This window comes from Phacochoerus africanus, chromosome 14, assembly GCF_016906955.1.
Source record: "Phacochoerus africanus isolate WHEZ1 chromosome 14, ROS_Pafr_v1, whole genome shotgun sequence".
Classification (NCBI taxonomy): domain Eukaryota; kingdom Metazoa; phylum Chordata; class Mammalia; order Artiodactyla; family Suidae; genus Phacochoerus; species Phacochoerus africanus.
The window spans coordinates 60334711-60356205 of record NC_062557.1 but is presented as its reverse complement, the minus strand read 5'-3'; the positions used below and the strand labels follow the sequence as shown (position 1 = coordinate 60356205).

Here is a 21495-nt window from a genome sequence, read left to right as displayed (position 1 = left end):
CCACTGAGCGAGGCCAGGGATGGAACCCGCAACCTCATGGTTCCTAGTCAGGTTCGCTAACCACTGTGCCACGGCGGGAACTCCCTGTAAAACTAACCTTTAAATATATTGAACTCAAAACGCCCTGGGCAGATGTGGTCAGGGGCGAAGCGAACGGCTGTCTGCAGTGAAACGCGTCAAGGCATCAGCTGTCCGGGCAGGAGGGTGGACGGACAGAGGAAGCCCTGAAATTAAAGCGAATACAGCCGACCATCAACTGGAGCCTCCAGGGGGCGGCACACGTGTCTTCACTCCACAGCTCTGTCACATTGTGTGTGACAGTTGTCACGATGAAGCTAGGAAGAAAAGCATGCTGATGTAATGAAAATGAAGAGGGCGACAAGGACGCCAGGTGACAAAGTCAGGGCCAGGGGTCACAGTCACGCATTCCCGCATTTGTTCTGGATACCGGGACCAGGCACACCTTGTCTCCAGCCCTGCATCCCAGAGCTGCCGGGAGAAGAACAGGTCGTGCCCGGGTGCTGAGGACCTGCCGCGGGCCTGGGTTGGGGCCCAGGTCAGAGGGACCCCGCAGCTGTGCCACTCTGCTTCTCTGACCCCAGGATGGCCCATCCGCCCTTCCTTCACACATTTGCGCAAAGACCCGAAAATGTCAGTTCCACGAGGGTGGGGGCTTGCTGGCTACGTGGGAGCCACGGAGGCAGAGCACCGGGGAGCAAGCCTGAGCGCAATACTGCAGACCGGGAGAGCGCGGTGTCGGCCCTGCCTCGGGCTTTTGCGGGGCCCCGGCCTCGGCACCCCTTTCTCATCATTGTGCCTCCGCCGCAGCGTCAGCTCCTTCGAGGGCCCTTCCCTGACCACCCATTCTTGCATCATCCTGCTTTTGGGGTTTTTTTTTGGGGGGGGGGAAGCAAGCTCTGTCGGGGTACATAGCCACATTTGCAGATGGGTTCATTTCAAAGTCACCGGTTTCCTTCCAGCTTTGGATACTTGCAAGGCGTTTGTTCTTCCGTCAGCCTCTCCCACATCCCACTGAAAAGCAGGCGGCGTTCAGGGTGCGCAACCCTGGATTCGTTCCTTCACTGTCACCGCCTTAGGCTGTTTTGTCTCTTTTGTAGGTTTTTGTGCTTTTTGTTCGTCTCCCCTTTTAAGATGTAAGTTTCAGGCCGGCAGGGCTTTGTCCATGCTGCGGACTCCGTCAGCGCCCAGTAAAAGCCTCGGAGACAGACTGGCCTGGCCCTCCTGGGAAGGGCGAGCCCAGGTCCTGGGTCCTGGGAGAAGGGGCGAGCGGAGATCCCGGGGCCCAGGGCTGTCCTCCAAGCCCCGCCCCTCCGGCCCGCCTCCGCCGGCGCGTGTCCCTTTAAGGACAGGGAGGCCGCAGCCTCGCTCTGGGGCCAGAGCCTGCGCGCTCGCGCCCCGCGCGCCCCGCGCATCCCGCGCGCCCCCGGCCCCGCACACCCCTGTACCCCGCGCGCCCCCGGCCCCGCACACCCCTGTACCCCCGCGCGCACCCCGCCCTGTGCGCGCACCCCGCCCTGCGCGCCATCCCGCATCCCGCGCGCACCCTGCCCGGTGTGCATCCTCCGCATCCCGCGCCCCCGGCGAACGGTGTCTCCTCCCGCCGTCATGGCCCCGGTGCCCGCGGCGAGCGCCCGGCAAGGGCCATGATCCGGCTGCGCGGCTGGTGCGCGAGGAGGCCCCGCGGCGCGACCCGGCCCGCGGGGCCTGCGGGGAAGCGCTGGGCGTCGGGCGGGCCCGGGGGCCGCGCTCTCCGGGTGCTGGTGGACATGGACGGCGTGCTGGCCGACTTCGAGGGCGGCTTCCTCAGGAAGTTCCGAGCGCGCTTCCCCGACCAGCCCTTCATCGCGCTGGAGGACCGGCGCGGCTTCTGGGTGTCGGAGCAGTACGGCCGCCTGCAGCCCGGGCTGAGCGTGAGCATCCCCGCCCCGGCCCACGTGGCCCTGGGGGGTCGCCGCCCGCGCCCTGGGTGGTCCTCTGGTAGCAGGGGGTCCTGGGGGACCCAGCGCTCTGTAGCTGTTGGCTGTCATCGAGGGCTTCCCCAAATTCGGGAGAACGGAACGTGTAACCTCTCTAACGCTCCATCGCCAACTGACTTTTTCGTTCTTGGTGGACTTGGCATCAGGTCCCATTCCCGTTTCTTCCTCCTTGTGATTTGCTGAACATCTATTACCGTATTCTTTTTGCCCTTCGCCAGCACAAGCGTGGCTGCCAGTAGTACTGAGGCCCAGAGAGGTTGTGAGCCTTCCCGCCAGGACAGAGGGAGTCAGTGTCCGGTGGGTCCAGATCAACTCCTTGGCTTATGCACTGCCCCCCACCCCAGCCCACCTGAGTACCTGAGCTCAGCACACCGCCCGCCACCCGTGCGGTGCAGTGCGCTTCTCTGGGTCTGCGGTGGGTGGAGGGAGCATATCCCGGCAGGTTCCTAGACAGAGAGCTTGACGTGTGAATTGAAACTGCTTGATGGAAGGAACGGGTTTTGCCAAGACCCGGCTTAAAGGGCCAGTGTGTGCTGCTGTCTCTCAGTTGGCCACCTGAGGGGGCTGCCAGGGGAGTGGATGGCGCTGCTCGGGCCTATTTTGTAACCCGGGTGGCCACTTTGTCTCCTCAGGGAGGCAGATGTTATCATCTCTCTTCTGGGGACCTGTCCTGTCCCCAGTCACAGCCCGTAAGGGGCAGGCGGGACCCGAACAGCCTGCCTGCCAAGGTCCTTCCACCCCCTAAAGTCCTGCCCTCCATCCTGCTCTAACCTGGGCCCCTTCTCTTCATTAAGGCCCCTTCTCTTCAGAAGGCCACCTTCCTCGAGCCCGGGGTGCTGACTTCCCGCAGCCCTGACGCCTCATCATAACTTAAACCTGGAGAAGACCCCCCCGTGGTGGTGGCAGGCCCAGGAGCGTCCTCCCCGCCCCGTGTGTGTCCTTCATAGACCCTCATTTCCTCCAGGTCTGCTTAGTGGGATGAGGCCAAGCCACCCCCAGCTCTCAAAGGATAGCAGCCCTGCGGGCTGTTATGCCAGAGTGTGGACTCTGGGTCTCGGGGGACCAGTTACTGTCTTCCAAGTAACAGAACTCCTGGGAGCAGAGCTCCTGGGAACACTGCCGGCCACGGGGCTTTAACAGAGCCGCCTGCGCCTTTTACCCCCAGCACCGCTCACAGGGACACCCCCAAGTGTCCCCTTGCAGAGCTGGCCCAGCCTCTGTGGTTGAGAGCACTCAGCCAGGCCCCCAGCCCACACGCGGAGGCATCTCTGCTTTACCCTGTCCGCTCTGTCTGTGTCCCCTTTGATCTTCACGGGCCACCATGTGAGCAGGGCGGAGGGAAGGAAGCGCTCCTTGTAACTGACTTAGAATTTTACGCAGTGAGGACAGTTGAACTGACCCCAGAGAGAGGAAGCGCCTTGACTAGGGTATCAGGGCAGGCTGGGGGGAGGGAGGCTGGGGCGCTGGTCACCGAGCAGGGGGGGCGCCAGCTCTGAACACGGGGCTGACCACACGAGATAGGGCTTCTGGTGCCTTCCCGCCCTGCGAGACAGAGGCCCTGAGGCCAAGTTCTGAGAGCATCCTTGTGGCCCTGGAAGGGTGTGGCCTCCTGCAGACTTGAATTTGGGCGGCATCCTCAGGTGGACATGCCTAGCCTGGCAGCTGGGAGCCACCGTTTTGCTGTGTGACAGCAAGTAAATCCCTGCCCCATGCTGAGCCTCACTTTTCTCACGTGTAAAGCGAGGGCCTGGGTTTTTGGCTTTTAAACTTTAAAAGCAGCAGAATTTTTTTTTTTTTTTTTTTTTTTTTTTTGCTTTTTAGGGCTGCAACCACGGCACATGCAGGTTCCCGGGCTAGGGGTCTAATCAGAGCTACAATTGCCAGCCTACACCACAGGATCCAAGCCGTGTCTGTGACCTACACCACAGCTCACAGCAACAACGCTGAATCCTTAACCCACTGAGTGAGGCCAGGGATCGAGCCCGCAACCTTACGGTTCCTAGTCGGGTTCGTTTCCACCGCACCACGACGGGAACTCCATTTTTAAGCAACGTCTTGATTGGCATCAGGGCACAGCACAGAGAAAGAGCTGTCCTGGCTGATCCAGGGAGCCCGGATCTCTGCCCATGGGCCTCCGCCGGCGCCCATCCTGTGTGCTCAGGGCGGGGGCAAGACCGGGTCTGCAGGTGCCTCTAGCTGTTGGAATGGAGCCGGTTCACAACGGTCGGCTTCTGTGCCGGCCGACTCCAGCCCGGCCTCCGGCAGAGCCGGCTCCAGAGTCCACAGCCCCCGGCCCCTGGGCTGGTTCCTGCGCGGTCCTTGCAGAAGCCCAGTTCCTCCTGGAGAGGGGCTGGAAGCCACACCAGCTCTGTCCTTGGGGCCGCGGGGGTGTCGGGGGGTGAGGAGCAGGGGGCAGGCAGGGGGTGCAGGACCCTGGATGTCACCTGCCTGTCTCGTCATCTCAGGAGAAGGCCATCAGCATATGGGAGTCGGAGAATTTCTTCTTTGACCTCGAGCCTCTCCCAGGGGCTGTGGAAGCTGTGAAGCAGATGGCCAACCTGGAGAGGTGAGTCTGTCTCCGGCCGGTGTCCCTGCCTCTTCCCGCCGTCACCTCTGCTCACCTCTGTCCCTCGGGCTGCTCCCGGGCAGCGGCCGTGCTTTTCCGTCCTCGCCGGTCCCTGGGCTGTTAAGATGTTTGGATGCAGGAACCCGGAGACAACGTCAAGTGCAACTTGACCCGGTGCCGTGGGTGTTCAGAGTTCATTCATTCTGCAAACATCCGGGAAAGGACTCGGTAGACGCCGCTGGGCCCCAGCGACACATGCAAACAGCCGCGCTCCCTGCTCGCGAGGAGCGTGCGGTCCAGCCAGAGGGCAGGTGGTAAACAGAGTCTCACGCACATGCAGACCCCCCCTTGGCTTGTGATGGGTGCTGCACGGACAGCCGGGTGTGTGAAGGGGTGGGGGGGGGCCTGTTGGGAAAGGGGGCGGCCCTGGGAGGTGGCGGGGAGGGAGGGAGATGTCTGCTGCCCCCGCTCCATGACTAGTGCACACCCCCCACCACAGCCCAGCAGCACTTACAGTGCTTCCCCGAGGACTTGAAAAAATAGCCTTGTTGGAGTTCCCGTTGTGGCTCAGTGGTTAACAAACCTGACTAGCATCCATGAGGATGTGGGTTCGATCCTTGGCCTCGCTCAGTGGGTTAAGGAGCCGGCGTTGCCACAAGCTGTGGTGCAGGTCACAGACACGGCTCGGATCCTGTGTTGCTGTGGCTGTGGTGTAGGCTGGTGGCTACAGCTCCGATTGGACCCCTGGCCTGGGAGCCTCCATAAGCCGCAGGTGGGGCCCTCAAAAGACAAAAGACAAAACAAAAAGAGGAGTTCCTGTCGTGGCGCAGTGGTTAACGAATCTGACTAGGAACCATGAGGTTGCAGGTTCGGTCCCTGCCCTTGCTCAGTGGGTTAAAGATCTGGCGTTGCCGTGAGCTGTGGTGTAGGTTGCAGACGCGGCTCGGATCCCGCGTTGCTGTGGCTCTGGCGTAGGCCGGTGGCTACAGCTCCGATTCGACCCCTAGCCTGGGAATCTCCATATGCTGCAAGAGCGGCCCAAGGAATAGCAAAAAAGACAAAAAAACACAAAAAAACAAAAAGAGAAGCTTCGTTGAGGTACAAGTCCCATAGGACCACCCATTTAAAGGGCACAGGTGCATAGCTGTCAGGTGCCCACAGGGCTGTTGGGCATCACCATTGTCAACCTCAGAGCATCGCCCTCTCCCAGCAAGAAACCCCGGACCCTGAACAGTCACTGTCCATGCTGCCCTCCCCCCGTGGTCCTGGCAACGTCAACCCACTTGCTGTGTCCGTGGCTTTGCCTGTTCTGCCTGTTTTATGTCCGTCTCATCCAGGGTGTGGTCTTCTGTGGCTTCTTTCACTCAGCCTAATGTTTGCAAAGGTTCGTGTGCACTGCAGCATGAATCGCCCTTCACTCCTTGTCCCTGCTGGCTCGCGCTCCCTCCGATGTTTGGTTTGGAGAGGCCACGTTTTGTCCATCTGCTCAGCTGATGGACACGGGGTGTCTCCAATTTTTAGATGTGAGCATTAGATGTGAGCAACACATACGGGTTTTGTGGCTGCATGTGTCCATTTCCCTGGTATTTATCTGGGGGTGGAACTCCTGGGTCATGTGGTAAAGCCAAACTAGTTTCCAAAACACTGCACCATTTTCCCGTCCCACAGGCAACATCCAAAGGTCTCACTGTCTCCCCACACCAAAAAGGTTATGGCCCTTTTTTTTTTTTTTTTTTTTTAGGGCCACACCTGTGGCATATGGAGGTTCCCAGGCGAGGGGTCTTCTCATCGGAGCTACAGCTGCCGACCTACACCACAGCCACAGCAACATCAGATCCTTAACCCACTGAGCGAGGCCAGGGATCGAACCCGCAACCTCTGGGTTCCTCGTCAGATGCGTCTCCGCTGCACCGCGACGGGAACCCCGGGTCGTGGTCCTTCGCATCCCAGCCGTCCCCGTGGGCGTGGCGTGGATCTCGCCGCGGCTTTGATGCGCGTTTCTGTGATGACTCGTGGTGTGGAGCACACGCTCTGGGGAACTCTTTAAATACCTCTAGATCTTTTCTGGAGAAACATGTATTCACATCATTGGCTACTTTTTTCCAAATGGGTTATTTGTCTTTTTTTAATTGTTAACTTGCACGAGTGCCGTCTATATCCTAGATAACGCGTCCCCGCGAGACGTGTGACCTGCAGCTGGACCCTCTCGGTCTGTGGGTGGTGTTTATGTCGCTGATGGTATCTTTGGAAACAAGGTTTTTATTCTGATATAGCTCAGTTTCTCTCTCTGCTTCTTTCGTCACTTGGCCTAATCCAGGTTACAAAGATTTATTTCTAAGAGTTTTAGAGTTTCAGCTCTTACGTTTAGGTCTTTGATCCTTTGGAGTTAAGTCTGCACATGGCGTGAGGAAAAGGCAGCCGTCCCCATTTTTGAAATGACTCTTCTTTGCTCCACTGAGTGGTTTTCGGCTTCCCTGTCAAAAGTCAATTGACCTTAAAGCTTGGGATTTATTTCTAGGTTTGTATAAGTTTTTTGTTTTGTTTTGTTTTGTTTCTTCTTAGGGCCTCACCCTCAGCATATGGAAGTTCCCAGGCTAGGGGTGGAATCGGAGCTACAGCTGCCAGCCTGCACCACAGCCACGGCAACACCAGATCCAAGCCACATCTGCAACCTACACCACAATTCAAGGCAACTTGGCAGATCCTTAACGCACTGAGTGAGGCCAGGGATCGAACCCGCATCCTCATGGATCCTAATCGGGTTTGGTGACCGCTGAGCCACGACGGGAAATCAATAACTTTTTTTTCTTTAAAAAAAAACATTTTTTTGCCACACCCGAGGCATGTGGACGTTCCTGGGCCAAAGGTGGAACCTGAGCCACAGCAGTGGCAACACCAGGTCTTTCACCCACTGGGCCACCAGCGAGCTGCTAGGTTGGTATAACTTTTATGGGCCACAGTTTTGCTTGAATTTAGCAACCTCGGTGACAGGTCAAACATAGGGTGCGACTCGGCCTTCATGTGACACCTAACTGCCTCCCCCAGTTGTCAGAGCTCTAGCCCGAGGAATAGGCATCGGAGAAACCCCAACTGCTCAGAGTCTGAGCTGACTCACAGGCTTGTTTGGTTAGCAATTCATCTTAGACTTGAGTCCAGGCCCGGCAGGTAGCCTGTTTTGTTCTGGTCCAGGATTTGAACTTGATCCGCACTGGAGGAGCATTGGAGGGCTTCTTCCAGCAGCAGCAGCAGGCGCCAGGTGAAGCCAAGAAGAGTGTGTGCCTTGGCGCCCACGCTGTGAAAAGCGCCATTCTTGGTCTGGATCCGCATTCCCTGGGCCACATTCTGGGGAGCTGGAGAGCAAGGCCGTCAAGGCTTGGTCAGAACTGGGGTGGGACTGCTTCTCCAGAATCCACCCCTCCGCCGCTGGGCAAGTCACAGATCTTTCTGGGTTTCTCGGTTTCTTCATCCGCAAGGGGGGGACAATGCGGCAGTCCTCCGGCGGCCGCGCACAGCGCGTCAGTCCCGCTGTCCTCTTGCGGGTTTGACCGGCTTGCAGGAGAAGAGTGTTCTTTGACCAGAGCAGTGTGGCGAACACCCAGGAGAGCTTTCTTTCCCGGGCGACTTTCCAGAGCTTTCCGTGAGCGTAGGTGCGTTGGGATTCGTCAGGGGCGGAGGGTGCGGTTCTGTTCCCGTGTGCTCGGGCCTGGAGCATCTTTGCACAGCTTCCCCGTGTGCGCGTTTGCAGAAATTCCACTCGGCGAAAGGCATTGGTCCTTCACTTCCCTTTGGGCACCTGGCTGGGTGGACAGTCCCTCGGGCCGGTCAGCGCCTCAAGCGAGGACAGAGAGAGGGGGCTGGTCAGTAGCCACGCGGCCAGCTGCGCGCCCGGAGCCGAGGCACCTGCGCCCCGGGAGGCCTCGTACCGGGTGCTGTGCGTCCGGACCTGGCTCGTCCCCAAGGGCAAGTTCATGGTGGACGAGGGGCAGTGGCCGAGGGGAGGGAGAGGGTCTGGTCGAGGCCGGGAGCCGAGGCCGCCGTGCTTGGAGCATCTTCTGTGGGAACGAGCGGCGTCGTTGTTCAGTGACCGCCGGAGGGTATTCTGAGGAGCAACTCAAAAAAAAATCGTGACGACGCGTGAAAAAAGCTGTGCGTTGCCTGTTCTCCCCTGCTCTCGCCCTGCGCCCTCCCTGCCTTCGTTGGAAGATTTGGGGGTGTGCACTCGCAGACCTGTCAAGATGCGTTTCCTGCGCATCTGTAGAGATCTGCCCGTTCACGGGCCACCCAGCAGCCAGGCGATGTTGTTAAACCGCCTCGTCGGGCCACTGGTCCTCCCAAGACTCCCCGCCTCCGACGCACCGCAGGGGAGCCCTGAGCGCCCCGCCCGCGCCCTCCGGGCCTTTGCACCCGCCGGGTCTGACGGCCCCTGTCCTCCCATCCTCTGGGGACCGTCGTCCCCTCGTTCCTCAAGCGGCCGCATCACTTTCATCCTCAACTCTGAGCAGCTTAGGAGTCACCGCCTCAGAGAAGCCCTCCCTGCCTGCAGCCTCGGGGCCGTGTCCGGGCGGAGTCGCGCAGCCTATGGCCCTGCCGTGTGCTCGGAGCTGACACTGTTTCCGTCTCCTCTTTCCAGAGCTGGCCCCTGGGGCTGGGGGTTCTCTCGGTTGCAGCCGTGGATCAGTCCCGCGTGGCACACACTCAGCTATCTTCTGAGTCAATCTTCACATAATAGTTGCTGGGGTTTTAAACAAACAAACAAACAAACAGGAACGCGGTCCCGTGTGTTACTCTGTAGTTTAACAACATGTTAGGTATTTTTACATATCAACAGTACAGAACGCACATTCTTTTTAAACAATGTGGAGTATTTTATCATGCGTGTATATCATAATTTTCTTTCTTTCTTTTTCTTTTTCTTTTTTTTTTGGTCTTTTTGTCTTTTTACGGCCGTGTCCGTGGCATATGAAAGTTCCCAGGCTCAGGGTCGAATGGGAGCTGTGGCTACCAGCCTACACCACAGCCACAGCAATACAGGATCTGAGCCACGTCTGCGACCTTCACCACAGTTCACGGCAACACCAGATCCTTAACTCGTGGAGCGAGGTCAGGGATCGAACCTGCGTCCTCATGGATGCTGGTCAGATTCGTTTCCACTGCGCCCCGACGGGAACTCCAGTATCCTCAATTTCTTAATGATTTCCATGTAGGCACTTAAGTTGTTTCTCGGCTTTCCCTGCGCAGCGGGGCTGCAGTACACACCTTGGTTCCTGTGCACGTGTTTCTGTGCAGCAGCAGAGCAGCGAGGCCAAAGCCAGGTGTGCTGAGAGCTCTGCTGGCTCCTTGGTGACACACACTGAGCAGAGGTTCCCCACAGCACCTCGCATGGTGTACCCCACTACAGGTGCCCCAGTCACCAGCACCATGAACTGTCCTTGAAAGGAGCGCTTGACATGTGACAATAGCCAAAACCTAGCTGGAGGCCATGCCATGGGCTGGCGGTGGCTACTGTGGGCGGAGGAAAGGTGGGAGAGGGGTGATTTTTAGGCTTTGGGCTGGAGCAGCAGGATACACAGAGTAAAGCCTTTAACTCAAGGCAGCACAGGTTTGGGGGGGCGGGTCGAATGCCGAGTGTGAGATGCGGGTGAGATGTCTGCGTGGACGTGTCAGTCGGCCACGGAGGACGCAAGCCTGGTACCTGGGGGACAGCGGGCAGGGGCCTCCTCAGTCTGGCAGGGAGTGGGGTGGCTGGGAGGCACATGTCCTCGGACTGAGCAGACACGTGGGTGAGACCGGTGTGGGGAGGGGTGGCTGTGGGGCCGGGCGCGACAGGTGCGGTGACCTGAGGGCCCAGGGCTCGGGCATCTCTGGGCTCCAGATGGGAGGAGTTGAGGTGGCCCAGGAGGTGGGGTGTGCGGGGCTGTGAGCGAGCAGAGATCCAGGGCCGGGCAGGAGTGGCCAGAGGAGGTGGCAGCAGTGGGTGGCCGTGGCCCCGGCTGCCTAGAGAAACGTCTGGTGGGGGAGGCTCCTGTCACCCCTGTGCCTGAAACACTGGGCTGGGGGGCAGGCGGAAGGCCGGGTTTCAGGGCTGGAGGGAGAAGGCAGGAGAGGCTGAGTGTCAGGGACCCGCCCCGCGAGGTTGGCACGGACGTTGCTGAGGCTGGGGACACGGGGGTGGCTGGGAGGCACATGTCCTCGGGCCAGGGCCCTAGACCGGACATTGGCCTCCCAGGACTGACTTGCCAGAGAGAAGGACCAGGAAGCTGCGTCTCCCCCAAGCTGGGCCTCATGAGACAAGAGATGCAGGTTCCGGAGGCAGATGCCAGCTCGATGCGCCATGGGGACCAGCCGGCTCTGCTGCCAGGCGCCGGGCTGGGGACGGGGGCGAGGAGGGCTCTGGGGCCCCTCGGGCCGGCCCGGCACAGAGCCACGTGTGTCCTGGGATGCCTGGCTCTGGTCCTGAAGGGCCTCCTCACTGGTGCCACCTCTCTCTGGGGCATTTCCTGTCGCAGCCCAGGGGCGGCACCTTGCTGGCTCTGCTGACCTTCGGGGTCTGCCCCCAACCCAAGCTGGGGTCCTGGCCGGGCTGGGGTCTCTGCGGGGCTCTGGGGTCGGGCTGGGCTCTGGGGGTGGCATGGCCGCTCAGCCTCCCCTTCCCCTTCTTCCCCAGCACCGAGGTCTTTATCTGCACGAGCCCCATCAAGATGTACAAGTACTGTCCCTTCGAGAAGGTAAGTCAGTCGCCCGCTGCTGGGCCTCTCCTCGCTTCCCCCAGGGCCTGGGGAAGGGTGTTGGGGGAGGGCTGGGACCCTCACAGCGTTTTATGGTTGATTGGGTTTTTTTGCATTCTTGGATCCTGGAAAAATAAATTATGTGCAAAATTGCCTGTACAGTTTAATTATAATGTTTTAAAAAGTGATCAGTTAAAAAAAAAAGGAAGGAAGGAAATTCTGCCAACTATAGCTGTTTCTCTAAATTTCCCTGATTTTCGAATTATTATTATTTTTTTTTTACAGCCACACCTGCAGCATATGGAAGTTCCCAGGCCAGGGGCTGAACTGGAGCTGCAGCTGTGTCCTACGCCACAGCCATAGCAATGCCAGATCAGAGCCACCTCTGCAACCTACACCACAGCTTACGGCAACTCTGGATCCTTAACCCACTGAGGCCAGGGATTGAACCCGCATCCTCACAGAGACATCAAGCGTCAGGTCCTTAACCCGCTGAGCCACAATGGGAACTCCCCCGAGTTTTCTTTGGTAAGCCGTTACTCTTGCAATAAAAAAGTAAATGCTTTCTGGTTGGCAGTCATTCAGCAAACATTTGCTGGGCTCCTGCTACAACGCTAGGCCTCCCCGGCTGAAAAAAAAAAAAACGCCCTCTCTGCTTTCAGGAGCTGATGACAGTGTGGCAGGAAGAGAGGCTATCACGCTGTCACAGGCTCTGTGGCCACACAGGGAGGAAGCCAGAGCGGACTCCTTGGGGAAAGTAAGAAGTGAGCCAAGTCACGAAAACGAGAAAGCAAAGCCCTGGGAGCTCCGAGTGGGAACCCGGGGAGCAAAGACGAAGGGGTGGGGGAGGGGACTGGAGGGGGGGAGGCAGAGGGAGCAGGAAGGGCCTTTACAAAAGCTACGGGCACCCAGAGGCCTTTTAAGGGTTTTTAAGCCAAGCTGTCGTAAATCCCATCAGTGTTTCTGAGGTTCCTTGTGGCAGGGTGCGGGGCGGCGGTGGGACACCCCCCAGCCTGGAGCCCACGCAGACACCGCTGCAGTGATGTAGGCGGGACGTTTGAGGGCCGTGGCCGAGACAGTGACAGAGGCCCACGTGCACCAAGTAGCCACCGCGGGGTGATTTAAAGGAGAAAACGGCATGCTGTACATGCTGGAGAAACGGCAAACACCCGTGGAAAAGATGCTGCAGACGTGAACAGAAAGTTCCCTGAGAACAGGGCGGTAGCGCGAGATCCCTTTAACTGCACGGGTAAAGAAACTCAGCTAGCGGTGACCTCTCCCTCTGGGGGTGACAATCACTTAAAAGTGCTGAGAACTAGGGATGGCAGAGGTTTGGAGGAACCAGCAGTTGCAGACACGACTGTGGGACATGAACTGACCAAGCCCGGCTGGCTGGCCCTTTGGCAGAAATCTCAGAAGCCTTTCAACAGTGCCCCTGCTACTATTTGTTTGTTATATCAAGTTTGTTTGGGGGGGGGGGGGTTGCTCTTTTTTTTTTTTTTTTGCCTTTTCTAGGGCCGCTCCCGCGGCATATGGAGGTTCCCAGGCCAGGGGTCTAATTGGAGCTGTGTCTGCGTCCTACACCACAGCTCGCAGCAACGCCGGGTCCTTAACCCACTGAGCGAGGCCAGGGATCGAACCTGCAACCTCATGGTTCCTAGTTGGATTTGTTAACCACTGCGCCACAGTGGGAACTCCTCCTCAGGTTTGTTGAGATACAACTTCAAATCAGGGAAACGGACCTCCGTAAAGAGAGTTGCCACCGCCATCCGTTCAGAGACCAGGCCGCGGCCCGGAACCCTCTCCCGCGGCTCAGCTATCCGGGCTCCGTGCGTGTGACCGACCTGTGGGTTTCCCAGCTTCTCCCTCACAGTGAAGCTCGGAAAACTGTGCCTTTGGGGAGAAGGGGTTACTGCGCAGACAGTAAAAGACGAGCGACTTCCCAGGGTTGGGCGGGGAGCTGGGCAGAGCTCGGAGGGCTCTTAGCGCCGCCAAAACACAGCTGACCCGTGACCAGCGCAGGGCTCAGGGGCACTGACCCGCACAGAGTTGAAAACCCGCGTGACTTCACCATCAGCCGTCGGGGTCTGCAGTCCTGCATCCGCAGATTCCACCCGGTGCTGCAGCTCATGGGGTTCCTTGACGGCGCGGCGAGTTAAGGATCCGGCGTTGTCATTGCTGTGGCCCAGGTCCAATCCCTGGCCCTGAATGTCCACATTCCTCGGGCACGGCCTAAAAAGAGAGCAAAACCTGTTAACATGGGGGCTGCACAGTGTGACACCTGCCAGTGGACGTGTGTCTCCGTTTGTCCAAACCTGGAGAATGTACATTGACCCGGCGACCTGCCACTTTGCTAAACTGCTAGTTCTAGCAGTTTCTCTCTTTTCTTTTTCTCGTCTTTTGTCTTTTTAGGGCCACAGCAGAGGCATAGCGAGGTCCCCAGGCAAATGGAGGTTCCCAGTCAACGAGAACGGTAGCCGCCGGCCTACGCCACAGCCACGGCAATGCCAGATCCGAGCCGTGTCTGCGACCTGCACGGAGGTTCACAGCAATGCCGGATCCTGAGCCAGGGGTCGAACCCTCGTCCTCGTGGATGCTAGTTTGTTAGGCACTGAGCCACGACGGGGACTCCCTCGTAGTTTCTGATGTGCTATTTGGGGCTATTAAGGTTTAGCTCCGGCCACGTCGATGGAGTCCTCGCTGTAGGCCACGTGTTCCTCTAAGCATCCTTCGTGGATTTTAACGAAACTGGATGAATCCGGGGCCTGAATCCACTTCACGGGATGTCATGAGGCTTAAATGGGGGGTGATGAGAGCAGACGTGGAGCCCCAGCCAGCCCACCTCCGTGTGGCCATGCCAGGGCTGCCCTGCCCCCTTCAGAGGCCCACGGGGGCCCTCGCCCTGGCCGGGTGGGCAGTCCAACACACTGGGGACAGTGTGTTGTTTTGTGTTGGGGTCTTTCTAAGAAGAGGGCATCGTGCTTAGTTGCTGGGGTCCTTTGCTGGGAGAAACCACTGAGGAGAAAGGAGTGTGGGGGCTCCAGCCCTGCTCCCTGCGCCCCAAACGTGCAGACGCAGCCGCCACCTGCTGCTTCCTGAGGACAGCTCAGCGGGTGGCCAGGAGGGCAGCTGGAGGGCATCCCATGCTTTGGGCTCCGTCCTCCTCTCCTTTCCCAGGAGCGCCGCACCTGCACCCTTGGGAGCAGGCGTGGGGGCTGGGCGGGCTGGGGCGTCCCCTGGAGCCGTGATTCTGCTGCTGTGTAGCCGTGGGGACGGGCGAGCCCACGGTGTCCCCAGGGGGGGCGGCCGCCCTGGCGGAGGCCCCTCTCCCAGGCCCCACGGCCTCTTCCCGCTCTGCCGTCTCGTTCCAGTACGCCTGGGTGGAGAAGCACTTGGGCTCCGACTTTCTGGAGCAGATCGTGCTGACCAGAGACAAGACCGTGGTCTCTGCCGACCTGCTCATAGACGACCGGGTGGACATTACAGGCGAGTGGCCCGCAGAGGGGGAGGGGCGGGCGTGGGGGGCCAGGCCGCGAGCCCCGACCCGGGGGCTCCCCACCCCAGTCGCCAGATGTGTGCTAGGCGTCCTGTCTGGCCTTGAGCCTGGCACTGAGCCTCTTCCCTCTGGGGGACGATGCTTGGCGGCCGGCCTCAGAAGGGGCAGCGCTGGGGGTCCAGACGCGGGGGTCCCGGCCCTGGATGAGAGGCCGGGTGAGTTCCTGGAAGCCTGGCCCGCCCGTAAAATGAGGGCCAGACTCTGGCTTCCAAACGTTTGTTTTCAGCAACAGAACCCTTTTTTTCCAAAAGGAATTTGGACCGAACCTAAGATGTAGAGCAGCAAAGCCGAGCCTGGTTTCTCGAGGGGAAGGTGCTTTTGGAGCTGGATTTGTCCCTTTGGCTTATGGGTGTCCCCGTCCCCCCAAACACACCAACCAAGCTTGAATTGGCTTAAAAAGCAGAGAGCAAACTTACTGGTTCACTGAACTGAAAAGCTGAGCTAGAGGGCTTCAGACACAGCTGGATCCAGGAGCTCAAACCACATGAGTCAGAGCTGAGTTTCTCTGTCTCCGGGTTCTGCTCTCCTCGCTTTGCTGGCGGACTCTGGCAGACTCTCCCCTGCCCACAGCCACCAGTCATTTGGGGGCTAAATCCTATGCTTGTGGACCCTCCAGTGGGAACACAGCGTTCCTCCCTAATGACTTTGGAGCTGGCTTGGGAAACACGCCCATCTCGACACCGGTCAGTACCTGGAGTCCACGGGTACAGGGGTGCCGACCCCTGACCTCCCAAACCATATGGTTTCCCAAGGAGGGTCTGGGCACAGTGTGGGCGGAGGGAGCTGTGACCCTGAGGGGCCAGGGGCACACCCCGCTTCCGTGGGAAGCGGGGGAGAGGCCCAAACATGATGGGCGGGACCACCACGGGCAGTGCCAGTGTGGGCACGTGGACACGAGGGGTTTAAGCTTGGGGGCTTGTGGGGCCCATGCCAAGCGCAGGCTCGGGGGAGGGAGGGCGGGGTGTTGGTGGGGCTCCGCCTCCAGCAGAGGCCTGGCAGGACGCGCACCTGCTGTGTGGCGGGGGCGGGGGCGGGGGCGGGGCGGGTGGGGGACCTGGTCTCAGGCATGAGCCGCAGACTGAGGACGCTCCGGGCAGGACTGAGATGCTGCTTTCCCTCCACAGGGGCCGAGCCCAACCCCAGCTGGGAACACGTCCTCTTCACCGCCTGTCACAACAGGCACACGCAGCTGCAGCCCCCCAGCCGCAGGCTACACTCGTGGGCAGACGACTGGAGGGCCATCCTGGACAGCAAGCGGCCCCGCTGAGCTGCGCTGACCCCCGGCTCCCCCGGCGTCCCCCCTCAGGGCCTTACACGGACCTCGGGGCAGGGCTGGCCCAGGGTCCTGCACGGGGCACGGCGGCCCGGGCCTGGCCAGGCTGTCACCAGGGGCTCCAGGCCCCTCCCTCAGGGAAGCCCCCATCCCCACCCCACAGCCGTCCACAGAGGGTGCCAGCGGCCACCTGGTCCGAGAGGCAACGCAGGGCTGAGCATCACACCCTCACCACAGCCCCTGCCGCCCGCCCTGGGCTCCGCGGACACCGAGCGAGTTCCACGTCACGCCAGGCCCTGGGCTGGGGCCACCCCAGGGCCCTGCCTTTGCCCAGAGGGCTCTGCCCCCGCCGCACAGCGGACCCCCCCCTTCAGATGTGGACGTTTGCTGGAGGCACGAACAATAAACACTGGTCTCCAGCCCCTGCCGCAAGGTCCTCCAGCTCTGGCCTGTCCCTGCACGGGTGCAAGGCTGGGATGGGGCCGCAGCTTCACCGGGCACCTGGGTGCTCTGGGGGCGGGAGAGGGGACAGGCCCTGAGGTGGTGGAGCTGGCAGCCACCGTGTCCCCTGGGCCCGCCTCCCGAGCTGACTGGTGCCGGATTCCTGAAGCTGCCCCCAGGCCTGCAGCCCCACAGGTCCCCCACCGCAGGGCCATTCCTGCAGGATCCCAGGAGCCGAGTCGGGGGAGCAGGCTGTCAGGGCCTCTGCTCTGGGAAGCAGCCCTCTAACCGGCCACCACCCCCAGGCTTCCTGGCCCACTTCCTGCTCCCCTGCTGCTCTCCAGGGACCCCCTGGCCGGCCCTCAGCCTCTGCGATGGGCACCCTGGCCCCGGGGTCGGGGGGGCAGGAGGAAGGGCGAGTGACACGGCAGGTGAGTCCTGACGAGGAGTGTGTCGGGGCTGCGTCCAGAGGCCGCCTGGCCCGAGCAGGGCAGAGTCTGCAGGAGTCCTGGGCGTCCCCACCTGTAGTCTGGGAGAAGCAGGACTTGGGTGCTGCTCCCAGGAGGGATGGCAGAGTGTGTCCCAGGCACCTCGCTGGGCATCACCTTCCTCCTGGGCTCGCTCCCTCTGCGCTCCCCGCCTGCTGCCAGTCGCCAAACCGTGGAGCCCAGCCCCGGACTTCCTGGGACCCCGGCCTCGGCCTGCTGGGAGCCACAGCCCACTCTGGCCTGGCTTCAGTCCTGGGGCTCCTGCTGCCGCTGACAGGTCCTCTCGGCCACATACGGCTGGGGCGGGGGGCACTTCAGGCAGAGACCTCAGTGGGGAGGCCACCCCTCCCCACTCCCGGGGGGGAGGGGGGCAGTCACTGGGCCAGCGCGTGCCAGCCCTGCTGGGATAGCTGTTCCCCAGGTGGGCTTTGGGACCCCATGTCGGGGGACTGGACCCTCAGCCACAGGGGGACAGTGCTCTCCTGGGGACAGTGAGATCCCCTGACCTGCACTCCTGGCCTCTGGTGCAAGGCGGGGGTGGGGGGGCCCACGCAGCACAGAGCCCCTCCCTCACACCCGCTCCCACCCAGGCGGGGCCTGACTCCGGTCTGCTTCCAGCCAGGCCCAGGCAAGGGCACAGGTTCCCAGTCCTGGGGAGGCTGACTCCTCGGAGACCTGCCTTGCAAGCCATCGCTGCCCTAGATCTTAAAGGACCCGCCGCATTTGCCCTCAGCTGGAATCACTCGCCCTGAGGCAGCAGCCTCTTCCGGCTGCCTGATGAGTTTAAGGAGCAGAGGCCACCACAGGCAGGGGCGAGAGTCTGGTCACACTGCAGGGTGTGGACCCGCCACGCAGGTGGCGCCCCTCCCCCCAGGTGGCACCGCCTGAGGTCTGGGTGGTGGAGGGGAGAGGCCTCCTGGCCGCGGTCCTGGGGCAGCGGGAGGGGTGCAGGGAGCCCCAGGTGGCGGCAGCCGGGACCGGAGCTTTAAGGCTCCTTTGGGTCCAGCAGGGCACACCTGATTTACATGAAACTTGAGAGGCACATGTTTTGCTTCTGAGCCATTTACGGCCCCTCCTCCCCCATTGGAGGTGGGGGTGTGGGCAACGGGTCAGCCGGGTCCCTGTCCTCCTCCAGCTGCCTCTGCAGGCCTCAGCTCAGTGGAGACGGACCCCTTTGAAAACAGTGCCCATGCTCTGGGCTCGAGGACCAGGGCCCCTGGAAGGAGCAGTGGCCCCAGACCAGCCGGGCTTTGGGGCAGAAAGACTCGGGATGGTTTCTTCACTTTTCTGGGTCACAGTGGCCCAGAGGGGACCCGTCCCAACATCACAACCCCGGGAATGACCTTCCGTAGCCCTCGCCGCTTCCTGCACGCTGACAAGCACCTGCCCGGCCTCGTAACCACCTCTCGTGTCTGCCCCCACACACCCGGTGGGCTGAGGGCATGCCAGGCGGTGGTGCCAGGCAGTGGTGCAGCCGCGCTCTGACACGGTTCCCTGACCCAGAATCCCCTGCGGGCTCAGCTGTCCAGCACAAAGCAGAGTCTGGGCTCGGCCTGCGCCTTGGTCTGGAGGGGAGACAGAGAAAGCGGAACACAGGTCCCGGAAGCCCAGGGGGCTGGCTGATGGGCCTTCTGTTTCCAGCCCCAGGCAGGGGACCTGGGGGAGAGACACCCTTCACTGTCAGCCTTGGGCCAGAGTCTCGGTGCCCCTGGGAAGGGGGGGCTGGAGCCCGCGGGGTGAAGATGGAGGTGCTGGCTGGTGGGGGACTGCCCCCCTAGAGAGAGCGGAGTGAGGGTGGGCCAGGTCCCGCAAAGGGTGAGAAAGAGGCTGGACATTCCAGCAGAGACCCCAGCTGGCTGAGGAGGCAGCTCCCACACAGCAAGGCCAAGGCCGGAGCGGGCCCCCAAGACCCCCCCTCTCCCTCTGGTGGTGGAAGGAAAGAACTCAGGGTCCTTGGGTGCCTGTGAAAGGGGTGCTGAGGATGGATGGGGATGCTGGCGGGGCCAAGGGCGGACTCTCACCATCCCCACCGCAGGGCCTGGCGGGAAACCGGGCGACATGACCAAGCCTCGCCAGGGACAACCACGAGGGAGACCCTCCCCAGAGGGTGTCAGCCCCCCAGGGAGTGGGCGCCGTGAACGGAAGGCTCCCGGGAAGGACCTGAGTTAGACACCAAAGACCATTCGGCTGGGAAGAGACCGTCCTTCTGTCCAAACAGTGATCAGCTGTAGCGAATAACGTCAGGAACCTGCCCTCTGCTCCAGTGTATTTATATGCTCGGTCCTGCCCACGACCAGCCCAGGAAGCCAGGGCTCAGAGAGGGTCATGGGTGAGCTGGGGCCACCCAGCAAGCAGGGCTGGGGTCGGAGCTCAGCCCCCGGAGCTTGCAAGGAAGAGCCAGCAGGCAGCCGGGCAGTGAGCGGGGCAGAGAGCCCGGAGCCTGGAGGGTGGGGCCTGGGCAAAGCCACGTCTCCCTGAGCCATTTCCAGAGCTGTCAGCCTCCACCACAAGGCCTGCAGGAAATAGGGACGTTTATTCCAGGAGGAAAGGGACTTACTCGGTGAAACAAGGTGGCGCTGGGTGGCGGAGGAGGAGTCGGGGCGAGGTCTCCGGAGCCTCTGACGGCAGGCAGGTCCGGACTCGGGCACCAGGTGCGGGAGCGCGCGGTGAAATAGACATGCGCGTGGGCGTGGCGCCTGCGTGCGTGCGTGCGCCTGCGCGATGGAGATGCGGGTGATTAGTGGGGCAGAGGCAGCTGCGGCGAAGGACGGGCAGGTTCCGTGAGCTCCCTGCTGCCCCGCCCGGTCCAGCGCCTCCTGCGGGCACGTTTGGACCCTGTGTCCAGCCTGCCTGGCCAGCAGGAAACCTGTCTCCAGCCACAGACCTCGAACACCCACCCCTTCACGACCTCCAGGCAACCGAGCCATCATTCTACTCGAGGGTCAGGAGTGTCGGCGGGTCCTGGCCGGCCTCGGTCTGTGCCCGACCGCCCCCCAGACGCCCCCACCCCCACCCCCGATCTTGGGGTGCCTCTCTCCTGTGTCTGGCTTCTGCTTTCCACTTGGAGGATTTTCTGCACCCACCGACCTCTGACCTTCCTGTGGGGAGTCGGGCCACTCACTGGCTCCCAGCCCTGTGCTGTCTGCAGGAATGAAGGGCAGGTCTGGGCAGCAGAAGCATTCGCAGGTTTTTATGCAGAGCGGCCCTGTGCTGGGCCTGGGTCTCGGAGTGGGAGGGCCAGGCCTGCAGGCTCACAAGGCGGTGCTCCTTACAGGACTAGATGGAACGAAGTGACTCAAGGAAGGGCCAACATCCTTGGCACTGTAGGCAACTGGGGTGAAATTTTGGAAAAACACCATTGATTACATTGGGCAAAGCTGGTTTGGCCCCAGAGGCTGGGGCGGAAGGACACCGGAAGTCATCCGGGTGTTCAAGGTGGAGAAGCCTGGAGAGCCGCCTGCTTGCCCAGCTCCACCTGCCTGAAGGATGAAGGGCCGGTGGTGCGGGAGCTGCAGTTCACACAGATGGACACCAGATGGTGCCAGAGGACCAGCTCTGGCTGCTCCCACTTTTGGCCCGGGGAGCCAGTCACCTGGACCAGACCTGCCTCCCGGTTCTGAGAACTCCTGTGCCAGGTCCCGGCCAGCTTCTGACCGCTGAGTGGATGGTGCCTGGAAGAGCAGAGCTGGGGGCAGTTCGGGCCCCAGGGACAGACCAGGAGGGAGAGGTGGGCAGCCCAGGAGGGCACTGCCAGGGAGGACAGGGGTGCTGGAGACCCCGAGGGTCCCTGTTCTCCTGGGGACCCCTTGGTGGGCCCAGCCTCGCCTCCTGGCTCCCTCCTTCACAGGGCTCCATGCAAACCAGAGGTGCACGTCCTGGCCGACACACAGGGCAATTTGCGCCCTGGCACTGGGACGCCTGGGGGCCTGGCAGGGCTCCTGCTCTCACTCCTGGGCGAGCTGAAGGTTCGTCCCCACCCCCTCGACCCAGAACTCCTGGACCCTGCAGTTTTGAGCTCCTGACCTCTGACCTGAGCAAGGGCTGCCCGGCCCCAGGCCTGCCCTCTGCCAACCTCCTTGGCACTAACTGCCTGAACCAAGACCCTTGTGTGTGTGTTGTGGGGGTGGGGGGTACCTTCCCCTGGCACGGGAAGTGGAAAGAGAGTCGGGAGCAGAGGGAAGGGCCCCACATTCCCCGGGCATCTGTTGGCCATGAACCACAGCATCCACGGTTCCAGCACTTCCCCGCTGTGTCAAACCCACTCTCCTCCCCCAACCCTCCACCAGCCTGCTTTCCGTCTCCACAGACTGGCCTGTTCTGGACGTTTCGTGGGAGTAGAACCAGGCCTGTTGAGCCGGTTTGAAGCTGTTTGTGGTGCATCTGTGCTCTAGCAGGTGTCAGAGTGTCATTCTTTTACCACCCAGGGACATTCCACCACATGGCCGTGCC

At 61.2% G+C, this 21495-nt stretch overlaps 1 protein-coding gene across 1 annotated transcript; it reads left to right on the top strand.

Moving 5' to 3' along the window:
• Positions 1-1526: 1526 nt before the first annotated feature.
• On the top strand, positions 1527-16536 carry NT5M (5',3'-nucleotidase, mitochondrial). The gene is made up of 5 exons (XM_047758160.1): positions 1527-1931; positions 4463-4563; positions 11228-11288; positions 14660-14774; positions 15969-16536. The coding sequence occupies exons 1-5, from the start codon at positions 1665-1667 to the stop codon at positions 16109-16111; spliced, it is 687 nt and encodes a 228-aa protein (XP_047614116.1). The 5' UTR covers positions 1527-1664; the 3' UTR covers positions 16112-16536.
• The last annotated feature ends 4959 nt before the right edge of the window (positions 16537-21495 follow it).